Below are 13108 nucleotides of genomic sequence, written 5' to 3'. Positions count from 1 at the left end.
CTGTTGAAGGTAAGAAAGGCTGAAGCTAAGACAACAGCCACACAAAGATCAAGAGGAATGGAATGAGGGGAGGGGGGAGGGGGCCTAAGGACACCTAGTCACCATCTCCAGTCAATCTTTCCTTTTGACTGACCGAACACAAGAATCGAGAGAAGAGCTAAAAACTGGTCTCCTCCTTTTTAGTGAGTGGACACACGGGGCTAAAGACATCCTTTTGTTTCGAAGAGGAACTGACAGGTGCAGTGATGCTAAAGACTTGCAGCTCTTTCTAACTGGCTTCATTAGCTTAAAAGGATAAGAAAGGGCTAGAAAAAGGCCTTCTAGAGATATCTGGTGCCATTTGACGACGAACTGACTGGCTGTGGAAGCAGCAGACTAAGTAAGTTTCTCACAAAAAATGAAAGATGAAGAAAAAAAAAAGATATCAAGTAAAATACGAGTTAATTAATGTATCAGTTAGTGATCATTTGGATAATTAAAATGATTGATACTAATTAGTAACATAGGCACAAAGCCACATATTTAGGAGTCAAATTGACCAACCTCATTACTTGACAGAGGGACACAGGGCAAAACTGACCTTAGGAGGATTTGAAACCAGAAAGTAAAGAGCCACAATAAACGCTGCAAGATATTTTGTCCAACACCTTGCCAATTCTGCCAATTCTGCCAATTCTGCCAATCCACCATCCTTAATTTCTTACAGAGCCGGGGAGGGGCTATGATATTTTATTGAACGCAGAAGGATGGAGGGTGAAGCTGACCAAAGAAGCATTTGAATTCACAATGTAAAGAGCTGCAAGCAAGTAAATACCACAAAGCATTTTGTCAGACGCTCCGCTGCCCTACCACCCTTATCATAATAATAATAATAATGATAATAATACAGTAGTAGTAGGAGGAGGAGAAGCAGCAGCAATAGTGATAAAAGAAGATACGATGTTAGTGCGAAGAAAGGCAAAAGCGCTGATGAGCAGCAGTAAAGTAAAAGATAGGAAATAAATACTGATAATAATAATAATGATGATCATGGCAATGCTTATGATGATGATTATGATAATAATAACAATCATCAACAACATCAACAAGATATTGGATACTGTGCAACGTCTTAAATAACAATAATAGTCTCTGTACTATTGATACCAGGCCTGAAATTTTGAGAAGGAGGGGTGGTCGATTACATCAACCCCAATATGCAACTGGTACTTATTTTATCGATCCTGAAAGGACTGCAGTAAAATTTGAACTTCGAATATAAAGACAGATGAAAAGCTGCTAAGCATCCCCCCCCCCTGTGCCAAAGATTCTGCCCGCTTCCTGCCTTTCCTAAAAACAATAATGATGACGAGGACTTCTAAAACAGACAGAAGGTCACTAATTTGGGGAGGGGGGACTAAATTATATCAAAGCTAGTAATTGGATGGTGCTTATTTCACTGACCTAAAAGGATGGAAAACAAAGTCAACTCTAGCAGGGGCTGAACTCGAAAACGTAAAGGACTATAAGCCAATACCTCACTGGATCGAGTCTCCAACCTATTCCCAAGGCCAGTAAGTTCGGAGGGAGAGGGCAAATCAATTACACCAACCCCCAGTGCTCACCTGTTACTTGTTTTATCAACCTCAAAAGGATGAAAGGCAAAGTCAACTACGGCAGAATTTGAACTCAGAATGTGAAGACAGACAAAATACTGTTAAGCATTTCGCCCGACGTGCTAACGATTCTGCCAGTTTGCCACCTTAATTAATAATACTAATAATGATAATCCTTTCTACTATAGGCACAAGGCCTAAAATTTGGATGGAAGGGGGATGTGTTGACTACATTGACCCCCAGTGTTTCACTCATACTTATTTTATCAACCTCAAAAGGATGAAAGGTAAAGTTGAACTCGGCGGAATTTGAACTCAGAATGTTAGGACAGACGAAATACACATCATGCAAATAATTCTGCTAACTCACTGCCTTGATGATGATGATGATGATGATGATTACTTCTCACATAAGTGAAAGTTAAAAAGATGAAAAGCAAAGCTAGCAACATTGCAATTTGAACTTAAAACACGAAGCAAGGCTAAATGCAGCAAGGTAAGCACAGACAATCACACAACCATTCCTGATGGCACAACTACATACAATGCGGAAATTTTCCCTTCAAATTTTCATAACAACAATAAAGGTGTGCTTTTTTTTTTTTTTGATTGACCTCAAGGCCCTGAATTTTAGGAGATGGCAAACTAGGATCTTTGTAACATTCATGTGTTTCATGAAGACATTAGCAGTATAAATAAAATGAAATAGCCAGGAATGGAAAGTTGAATTGTCAACTTGACAGTATTTGCTATAATAAAAGTAATTTCTTACTGAGACACAAAGCCAGGAATTTTTGGAGGTGAGAGAGAGAGAGAGAGAGAGAGAGAGAGAGAGAGAGAGAGAGAGAGAGAGAGAGAGAGAGAGAGCGCGGTTGGTTCTATCAAACCCCCGACCATGACCAATACATATTTCATTGACACTGGGGAGGATGAAAGCAAAACTAATCGCAGCAGGATTTGATACCTGAACATAAAGAGCCACAACACACAACAAGGCATTCTTACCCAGTTCTCTAACAATTCTGCCAATCTCTTATATTGAAGAGTGTCACAAATATGGGAAGGGGTGTAAACCTAGTTTAGTGCAACTCCAGAAAACAGTGTTATTAGGGACAACTAGGAAGGTTCTTGGCATTCAAGATTACTTATTGTAGCCTAATGTTAGGAATTTTTTCCAACAGTTTAATTTGTTGTGTATAAATGAAATAATAATAATAATAATAATAATAATAATAATAAATTTCTAACTTAAGCAGAAGATCACAAATTTCATTTTGGAGTAGTGCATGGGAGTTGATTAAATTGACTCTAGAACTTGACTAAGACTTAATTTATCAAACCCTGAGAGATGAACTGCAAAGTCAGCCCCTTATAAGATTTGAATTCAAAAGAAGGGACTTAACTAGATAACTGCCAGAAGTATTGTTTGTTGTCTTCTTGTTTCTGCCAATCAATACTATCAATAATAATAATAATAATAATAATTGTTGTTGTTGTTGTTTCTGATTTAGGCACAAGCCCGCAGTTTTGAACGGAGGGGGACTAGTCAGTTATATCGAACCCAATCGATATAATCAACTGGTACTTTATTTCATTGACCTTGGAGGAAAGAAAGGCAAAGTTGACTCCAGTGGGATTTGAACTCAGAGCATAGAGAATAAAAAAAAATACCACATTTTATCCAATACTCTAACAATTTTACCAGCTTGCCACCTTTGCCCATAATAATAATAATAATAATAATAATTGCTATCATTATTATTATTATTAGTAGTAGTAGTATAATCAGATTCCATATGTCTATCTGGGTTCGGTAGAGCATCTCTTTGTAAAGACATCAACAAGTTGAGACACAGTAGTCACATCCAAATGTTTAAATGTTGCCAGAGCATTCTGACAGGAGGACATCCGAATGAACAAGGTTGGTTTCCTTGACAACGTGCACCTCATTATTCATGATACTGATGTTAACTGTTCAAATCAGAAACAAAACAAATAATATTGATAATAATAATTTCTACTAAAGGCACAAGGCCAGCAACTTCAGGGAGAGGGTAAGCCAATTACATCAACCCCAGTATTTAACTGGTAGTTATTTTATCAACCCTGAAAGGATGAAAAGTAAAGTCAACCTTGGTGGAATTTGAACTCCAAACATCATGAAGATGGATGAAATCCCACCAAGCATTTTGCCCGGCATTTCAACAATTCTGCCAGCCTGCCACCTTTACAATAATAATAATAATAATAATCCTTTCTACTATAGACACAAGACCTGAAATTTTGAGGGAAGGGGGATAGTCGATTACATTGACCCCAGTGCATAACTGGTACTTATTTCATTGATCCTGAGAGGATGAAAGGCAAAGTCAACCTCGGCGGAATTTGAACCCAGAACGTAAAAATGGACAAAATTCTGTGAAACATTTTGCCCAGCATGCTAACGATTCTGCCAGTTTGCCGCCTCAATAATAATAATAACAATAATAATAATAGGTCATGCTTATCCACCCTTTCACAGGTACCATAATTGGTGTTGAAGAAAAGACATCAAGTCATTAAAAAAAAAGATTGTTACTCTGGTACGTGATATCTCTGGAAAGTTGCTATGGTGACAGTCATTGAAAAAAAAATACATGTTCAGTAAAATGGTAATGATGATAATGATAATTGATAATGATTGATGATGACAATGCTGATGAAACTGATAACGATGATGATGTGTTGTGTGGTGTGAGGGACAATTCCAAATGATTCATTGTTCAGCTGTAAAATTTGTACAAACTAAGGCAAGGGAAAAAATATGTTGTGGTTTATATTTGAAAATTATCTACGATAGATTATTGGTTGTTGAGATTGTTGTTGTTGTTACCTTGCAGCCAAATCTTTTAAGAAAATGGTGAGGGCGGATTTCTGAGTGTGATTTGACAGAAAGGTTAGAAATTCTTTCTCTTTCTTTGTTTTTTTTTTTCTTTTGAAATGTTGTAAAGACTAAAAACATCCACAATGGGTCAATTTGTGGCAAGGAGTTTATCAACCCAAAATGGTACAAAGACCCATTTAAATGGCTTAATCAATTTTTTTTTTCTTTTTCTTCAATACAACCATCTGGCTTTAACTTGGTTTAAAATTCCTTGGTTTGTTTGGGCAAGACAGTTTTTTCACCCCTTGCTGCTTGGTGTGTGTGTGTGTGTGTGTGTGTGAGTGTGTGTGAGCACATTGTTGCTCTTTCTGCTGATACAATTGTTGCTGCTGTTCTTGTTGTTGTTGTTGTTACATATTGTTGAAGAAGTAGATGTTGAAGATGGCTTTCGTTAACTACTTGGTTGCTGTTTGCTATTATGGTGAGCAACTCTGAAAAATTGAGCTGGTTGAAAAAAAGAGTTTTTTAGCCTCACATTGGGCCAGATCAGCAGGCCTGTTAATTATGTTAAAGCCAAAGGCATTCCAGCTATGACCATCTCACAGTTTTTGTTTCAGACACAGAATATCTAGGAGTGGGTAGAATAGGAGTTTACATATTTCTTCCAACCATTTTTTTGGCAAATGCCATTATTTTTTTTTCCATTTCCTTCTTGTTTGTAGTTGTTTTTTTTTGTTGTTGTTGTTGTTGTACAGAGCCAGCAAGCATCCAGCAGAGCAGGAACCAACTGCACACCAATTCAGTGAGGAAGGGGGAGCAGCAAATCGGTGTATGATGTGATGCTAGCTGCTTACTCTCCATTGATGATACATGGTAAAAGTAAAACAGAAATAATACCCCTAAAAAAACATCCGAACAGCCCTTAAATCTTGAAGTCCTCCCTTAGAGCCATATTCGTCAATGTCTTCTTGATGCGTAGAGCTGTAAGGCGAGCAGCAGCACTGTGGTACCAGCATTCTTTCATCAGTCGAGCCATGTGACTGGCAGTCTGCGAAAAAATAGAGAAAAATAGAATTAAAATAACAAAGAAAGACTTGCTTAATTGACCATTTGGCATTCAGATTGCTTTGAATTAATTATGCATTATCTCATCCTCATCATCATCGTTTAACGTCCGCTTTCCATGCTAGAATGGGTTGGATGGTTTGACTGAGGTCTGGCAAACCAGATTGCTGCACCAGGCTTCAATCTTGATCTGGCAGAGTTTCTACAGCTGGATGCCCTTCCTAAAGCCAACCACTCCAAGAGTGTAGTGGGTGCTTTTACGTGCCACTGGCACGGGACCAGTCAGGCGGTACTGGCAACAACCTCACTCGAATCTTTTACACATGCCACCGGCACAGATGCCAGTAAGGCGATGCTGATAACAATCACGCTCGGATGGTGTCTTTTACGTGCCACCAGCACGGAGGCCAGATAGCTGCTCTGGCAACGATCACGTTTGGATGGTGCTCTTAATACCCTACTAGCACGGAGTTCGAGTGCCAGTAAGGCGACGCTGGTAACGATCACGCTCGAATGGTGCCTTTTAAGTGTCACTGGCACGGAAGCCGGTTAGCCACTCTGTCAATGATCACACTCGTATGGTGCTCTTTGCACCCTGCTAGCACGGACGCCAGTCATCGAATTTAATTTTGTTCAAGATTTCAGTATGATTATTCATATTTAGAATGAAATTAAAGGGAAGGTGTGAAAGTCCAGACCTGGCCTGTTTCAACATAAAACAGGTAGGATATTCAAGCTAGATATGGCTAGTTTAAATGCTAAAGGGTTAAATAGTAACTAATTTAGTATAAAGAGATGCTGATGGTACTAATTATCTTTGAGGAACAGCCAATATATAGCGAAAAGTTTCTTCTGAGAGATTAATGATAAACATTAGTTTTGTTTCTCTAAAATCTTTTGGTTCACAGAGAAATCCCTGAAGTTGTTCTGTCGGTTTTTGCATCTAAGTCCACCTGGCAGACCCCATGCTTCTCCAGACTATAACCTTGTTTTCATATTTGCAACATATTATGGTAATTTGTTGAAATGGCCAGTTCTACTGAAGAAGAATCAGAATGGATATATAATTACCAAGTGCTAACATAAACAGTCCTCACCTCGTTTGTGTGCCATCTGTTAGGTATGGTAGGGCGGAGTCGTTCAACACAAACCACTTTCCTCATGTCCTCAAGGGTTGGGTCCGATGGCACCATGTCATAGAATGGCAGCTCATATTCTTCATATGATGAATAATAATCTGAAAAACACAAATTTAAACAACAGTTTATTTTTTCTTTTTATCCTTTCCTTGTTTCAATCATTAGACAGCAGCCATGCTGGGGGAGGGAACCACCTTGAAGAATTTTAATCAAATAAATTGACCCCCAGTATTTATTTGTAAGCCTGGGATTTATTTTATCAGACTCTTTTGCCAAACAGCTAAGTTATGGGGACATAAACACATCAACACCAGCTGTGAAGCAGTGGTGGGGGACAAACTCAGACACACACACACATATACAACAGGCTTCTTTCAGCTTCCATCTACCAAATCCACTGACAAAGCTTTGGTCAGACCGAGGCTACAGTAGAAGACACATGTCCAAGGTTCTACACAGTGGGACTGAACCTAGAACCATGTGTTTGGGAAACAAGCTTCTTGCCACACAGCCACACCTGCACTTGTTGTCCAAAAAATCAAATAAGAACAAACTGGCTTGAGGAGAGGGACAAGATTTTCTATGGAAATGTAGTGATGGTCGTTGGATTTTCAATGTGGAAGTCAGTATTGTTTGTTTGTTTGTTGAGCGAAGCGGTCTTCGTCCTTGTAGTGGGAGAAGTCCGCAACGTGGTCCTTTGCTATTCGTAAGACCCGCAGAAGAGAAAGCAGGTCAACCCCCGACACCGAGAGCATCGACGGATGGATGAATGCGCATCCAGGCTCAGCGGTTGCGTAGGAAGTCGGGGACAAGAAACAGGAAGAAAGAGTGAGAGAAAGTTGGAGCGAAAGAGTACAACAGGGGTCGCCACCACCCCCTGCTGGAGCCTCGTGGAGCTTTAGGTGTTTTCGTTCAATAAACACTCACAACGCCCGGTCTGGGAATCGAAACCGTGATTAAGGGTTACCACTGAGGGTAGGGGAGGGTGAATGTGTATGGTATTAAGTTTTGTAAACGACTTGTTCTAAACACTCTCATGATTTGCCAAAGATTTAGCTATTATTTCTAGCAAGCCGAGTGGCTACATAGAGAACCCTTTGTGCTTTGTAGCTTTGGTTGAAATATTAATGGTGGTGGAGGTGGCGGTGGAGGAGAATGTTGCATTCTGCAACACAGAGAAGGTCTGTAGGAGGTTGTAGGGGAGAGTGTGAAGAGAGGTTTGTGATAATGCATCTAATAATGAGAGGAAGAGTGAAAGTGAGTAGGGAGTTGCGTTAATGGACAAAGAGGGGAACTGAGAAGAGAAAGAAGAGGAGGTAAAGAAAGAAACAGAGGGTGGTGTGGAGGAGAGAAAGAGAGAATGAGTAAGAGAGAGAGAGAGTGAGAGAAAGATAGAGAGAACTAGAAAAAGATAAAGCAAGACATGGGGGGGTGAGTAAAAAAGAAGAGATGAATGTGAAGAATTCCCACAATACTTACTAAACCCATTGCAGCGTCTTGCAGTTTCCCACAAAACCAAACCATAGGAATAAACATCAGCTCGTTTAAATGAATCAAACTGGTTAACATTTATCGTTTCATCCAGCGCTTCTGGTGCCATGTAACGCTTGGTTCCAACCCGTGTGTTGTGGGGTATATCAATCTTGTCGGTCTCTGAATCATGTCGCACAGCCAAACCTATCAGCAAAAAAGGAAAATTTAAGGCATTTGTCATTGTGTGTGTGTGTGGTGGGTCTCTTTACTGCAGTTGGCACCTGACATACTGTTATTTAAATTTCATAATCTCAATCGTGAGACTGGAAATGAAATGAAAGAAAATTCTACCTATATATATATATATATATATATATATATATATATATACACACACAAGTGAGATCATTGCCAGAGCAACAAGCTGGTCTTCGTGCCGATGGCATGTTAAGCACACCGTTCGAGCGTGATCGTCACCGCGTCACCCTACTAGCACTTGCACTGGTGGCATGTGAAACATTTGAGCGAGGTCGTCACCAGTGCCGCTGGACTGACTCCTGTGCAGGTGGCACGTAAAAAGTACCATTTGGGCGTGGCCGTTGCCAGTACCACCAAACTGGCCCTCGTGCCAGTGGCACGTAAAAGCACCCACTACACTCTTGGAGTGGTTGGCATTAGGAAGGACATCCGGCTGTAGAAACTCTGCCAGATCAGATTGGAGTCTGGTTCGCCAGACCTCAGTCAAACCGTCCAACCCATGCTAGCATGGAAAGCGGACATTAAACGACGACGATGATGATGATATATATGCATGTTTGGTCAGGTGATGTGGATGGGTGCTGACAGCTTCATAAAGAAGTACCAATCTCTCAAAGTGGATGGAACACATGGAAGTGGGAGACCCAGGAAGACATGTGGTGAAATACTAAAGAACAGCTTTGGGAAGCTGAACCCTTCAGGCAAGATGACAAGGGACTGAGTTACCGGGCACCTACCTGTACTCAAGAAGGCCTATACCTTGCAGCAGAAGTGTTAAGATCAATCCTGCTGGTGGTGTAAAGCACTTGTTGTGGTGCCATGCAAAAGCACCTGTGTGGCACCACCTGAAAGTGCCTGAGCAGTGCCATATAAAAGCACCCAGAATACTCTGTAAAGAGGTTGGTGTTAGGAAGGGCATCCAGCCATAGAATCCATGCCAAAACAGACTATGGAACCTGGTGCAGCTTACCAGCTCTGGTCACACCGTCTAACCCATGCCAGCATGGAAAACGGATGTTAGATGATGATGATCACACATCCACGCACACATGTATGTATGTATGTTATGTATGTATGTATGTTGTGTTACACTAAGAAAAGGCACAGAGTACCAGAATTTTTTATTTGAGTCAAATTTAATAAACTACTCCAAATTGTTGTTAGAGTCCTCGCATAAGTGGAATCAAGACTGACCAGTCTGTACTGGCATTGAGTCGTGTTAGTTGTAACACGGAAATCAAACCAAAGTGATATTTTGAACTTATTTAATATTATGTTTTAGGCTTGCATAATAATGATAGGAAACACGCATCCCTTTCATAAATCTTGCTCAGTTTTTTGAAACGTTTTAACTGAGGAAGGTTTATGTAATGCACGCATTTCCTTTTACCTATTACACAAACCTGAAACAAATTAAACGATTCCAAAATATCTCTATTTGGTTTGATTTCATTTTGTTATATCGCTCTCTCTTTAATATATCTACTAGCCCTATGACCCGGCAACACCAGGTCATACTGCTAGTGCATGCATATACAGCTGCGTGTGTGCGCACATACACGCGAGTACTGTCCAGATCTCTGACCAATCACATACAGCTAGCTGGCATTCAATTGGCGTATCAAGTTTCGGGCATTTTGATTGGGTTTTGGATAGAAAATTCACAAAAAAAGTCACTTCTATTGATTTTTTAATGGCTTTGCGGGGTGACTGGGGAAATGTAAAGATGTGCATGACCACCCTTGGACAGTTTTGAATGACCATAGAAAAAGCGAGCCCTCTAACTGAAAAATTGTGGATTTGTATAAAGAACACACACACACACATTTTGCTGTTTATATATATCTTCAGATAAGAAAAGAAATGGAGCAAAAATTAATTAGAAGTTAAGCGTTGGTATTAAACTATGACCATTTAATACCAATGATCAACTTTTAATTGTTAATTGTTGCTCCGTTTCTTTTCTTATCTGAATATAGTAAACCACGGTTTACCATATAAAATTACCAACTACTGTTAACCTTACAACAAGGCCTATACATAGTTAGGTAATACACCTGTAGTGCCTACAGATATGTTTATCCCTTAGACGGTCGCATAACCTCTAACTCATATTTATTTTTATATATATATATATATATATATATATATATATATATATATACACACACACACACACATATGACAGACTTCTACACAGTTTCCATCTATCAAATTCAATCTCAAGCTATTGAATGGCCTGAGTAAAAGATACCAGCCCAAGTTGCAGTGCAGTGGGACTGAACCCAAGACAATGTAGGTTCAAAGCAAAATTCCTAACCACACAGCCATGTTGTCTGTGCCTACATATACACATATACATACATAGATATATATATATACATGTATATACGTACGTACGTACGTACGTACATACGTACATACATACATACATACATACATACATACATACATACATACATACATACATTTATTTTACAACAGTTTTTTATTCATGCCAGCATGGGTTGGATGAATACAAATCATTGAGGCATTATTTTACAGCCAGGTGCTCTTCCTATCATTAACCCCCCCTCCCTGTTTTCCAAGGCAGTATCCTTTGTTGTGATGATTCAAAACCTAACTGCTCAGTAATTGGTCAGGTGCCACAACCAAACCACAATAGTTTCACATGATTGGTTTATTAAGCAGCCAATCAGCATGAAGCTATTGTGTGATTCAATCCAATAGAATCTCCTTCTTGTACTCTATAAAAGCTACTTTTGGCAGTAATTAATCAAAGAATGTTGAAAGGTGGCTAAGCAATATGCGTCTCCTCTCTTGCCAACAGAGGCATTATTTTACAGCCAGACGCTCTTCCTGTCACTAACCCCTCCCTGTTTTCCAAAGCAAGCAACCAAGAAGATGGGCTAAGACAACCCAAGAAGATGGCTAAGCCAGGTGGTGCAGACAGGTGACCAGAAACCTCCATCACCATGAATGTAGCACAATTGTTTCCAGTTATGTTGAACAAGCTGCATGTTGCCACACCAATAGCTTGTTGTAAGCTCAGAGAAGTGTCTCTCTCTCCCAGGCTGTAATTGTTGTTGTTGTTGTTAACTGTAAAAGACCAACACAGTTTGTCTTATGTACAGCAATAAATTCTTCTGTTAAATGTCTGCAGGTGTGGTTCAGTTACTTTTCCTGCAGCCAAGAAATATGCTTTCATTCATTAACTTAACCAGCTATTATAGCAGCATCGACGAAACATCAAAGGACCTCTGATGACATCTGATGACACAAGCTCCCAACAACCCCCAACAGGAATAAGGTGAGGAAAGGGTTAATAACGACAAAGTTAATTTACGAAATTTTACATTATTTTCAAAACTGAGACAAACGTAGTTTAATGTCAACATGGTAACATGGTAGCAGAATATGGCTAAAAAAATTAATCCGTCAAGATATCAATACTTACCTAAGTCAGCAATACAACAGGTTATATTTCTTTTTACTAAAATATTCTTACTTTTTAAATCTCGATGGGCAATGGCAGGTTTACCTGGAAAATAAAACAATCCTTAATGATATCAAATGATTCAGGGAAACTATGTGCAACGTAGATGAAAAAAAAAGGTATTGGAGGAGCAATGCATACCCTGCGTGCAGATAAATTTTTTCACAAATTATAGCATGGCTTACAATGTGTTGCTTACACAGTCAACTGAATTTCTTTAAATTTCCTTTCAATATCACCATTTTAGGTATTTATACTGTGGTGAAATTAAGAAATTGGCTCATAAATAAGTGAAATCCTTGAATCCATCACTGTACACACACACACACACAAACAGTTGCATATCTACATATGTACGCACACATGTATATACACATAGGTACACCATGATTTATACACACGCAGATGAGGGTCGATTCATATGAAAAAGACAGTGAACAAATTAATATGACCACTTGCTTACTGGGAAATTTGTGAGATTGATTTCAAAAAAATTTTTTTTGTAAGTATCACCATTATAGGTATTTATACCCTGGTGAAATTAAGAAATCAAGTCATAAATAAATGAAACCCTCAAATCCATCACTGTACACACACACACACACAGTCGCATATCTATGCATGTATTTATGTATGTATATACGCACATAGGTACGCTATAGTCTATACATGCAGACAAGGGTCAATTCATATGAAAAAGAAAGTGAATGCAGCTGTGTGGTAAGTAGCTTGCTTACCAACCACATGGTTCTGGGTTCAGTCCCACTGTGTGGCACCTTAGGCAAGTGTCTTCTGCTATAGCCTTGGGCCAACCAAAGCCTTGGGCCAACCAAAGCCTTGTGAGTGGATTTGGTAGACGAAACTGAAAGAAGCCCGTTGTATGTGTGTGTATGTGTATGTGTATATATATATATATATATATATATATGCATGTATATGAATGCCTTTCCTCCCTTGGACACAAAGACCTGTTGAGGCAAGCGAAGTCGATATAGAACTTCATCCGACGACAGACACCCATGCCAACCCCCCCTGCTTGCGAAGACATGTTGGGGCAAGCGAAATCGAAACCGAATTGAACCAGCCAGGATCCCTGGTCTGGTGGTACGTAAAAAGCACTATCCGACTCGTGGCCGATGCCAGCACCGCCTCGACTGGCTTCCGTGCCGGTGGCACATAAAATACACCAATCCGACCGTGGCCGTTGCCAGCCTCGCCT

The 13108-nt window shown here is 39.7% G+C and overlaps 1 protein-coding gene across 1 annotated transcript in view; it reads right to left on the bottom strand.

Annotated features, from left to right (window-relative positions):
* Positions 1–4468: 4468 nt before the first annotated feature.
* The window catches only part of LOC115215699 (TGF-beta receptor type-1-like), a 75351-nt gene continuing 66711 nt past the window's right edge, over positions 4469–13108 (bottom strand). The window contains exons 7-10 of the mRNA XM_029784981.2: positions 11851–11934; positions 8142–8339; positions 6621–6760; positions 4469–5506 (exon numbers count right to left, since the gene is read on the bottom strand). Of these exons, the coding sequence (XP_029640841.1) occupies positions 5381–5506; positions 6621–6760; positions 8142–8339; positions 11851–11934 (548 nt within the window). The 3' untranslated portion in view covers positions 4469–5380. The remainder of the gene's footprint in view (positions 5507–6620; positions 6761–8141; positions 8340–11850; positions 11935–13108) is intronic.

This window comes from Octopus sinensis, linkage group LG9 (assembly GCF_006345805.1).
Source record: "Octopus sinensis linkage group LG9, ASM634580v1, whole genome shotgun sequence".
NCBI lineage: Eukaryota > Metazoa > Mollusca > Cephalopoda > Octopoda > Octopodidae > Octopus > Octopus sinensis.
This window is presented reverse-complemented; position numbering and strand designations above follow the sequence as displayed.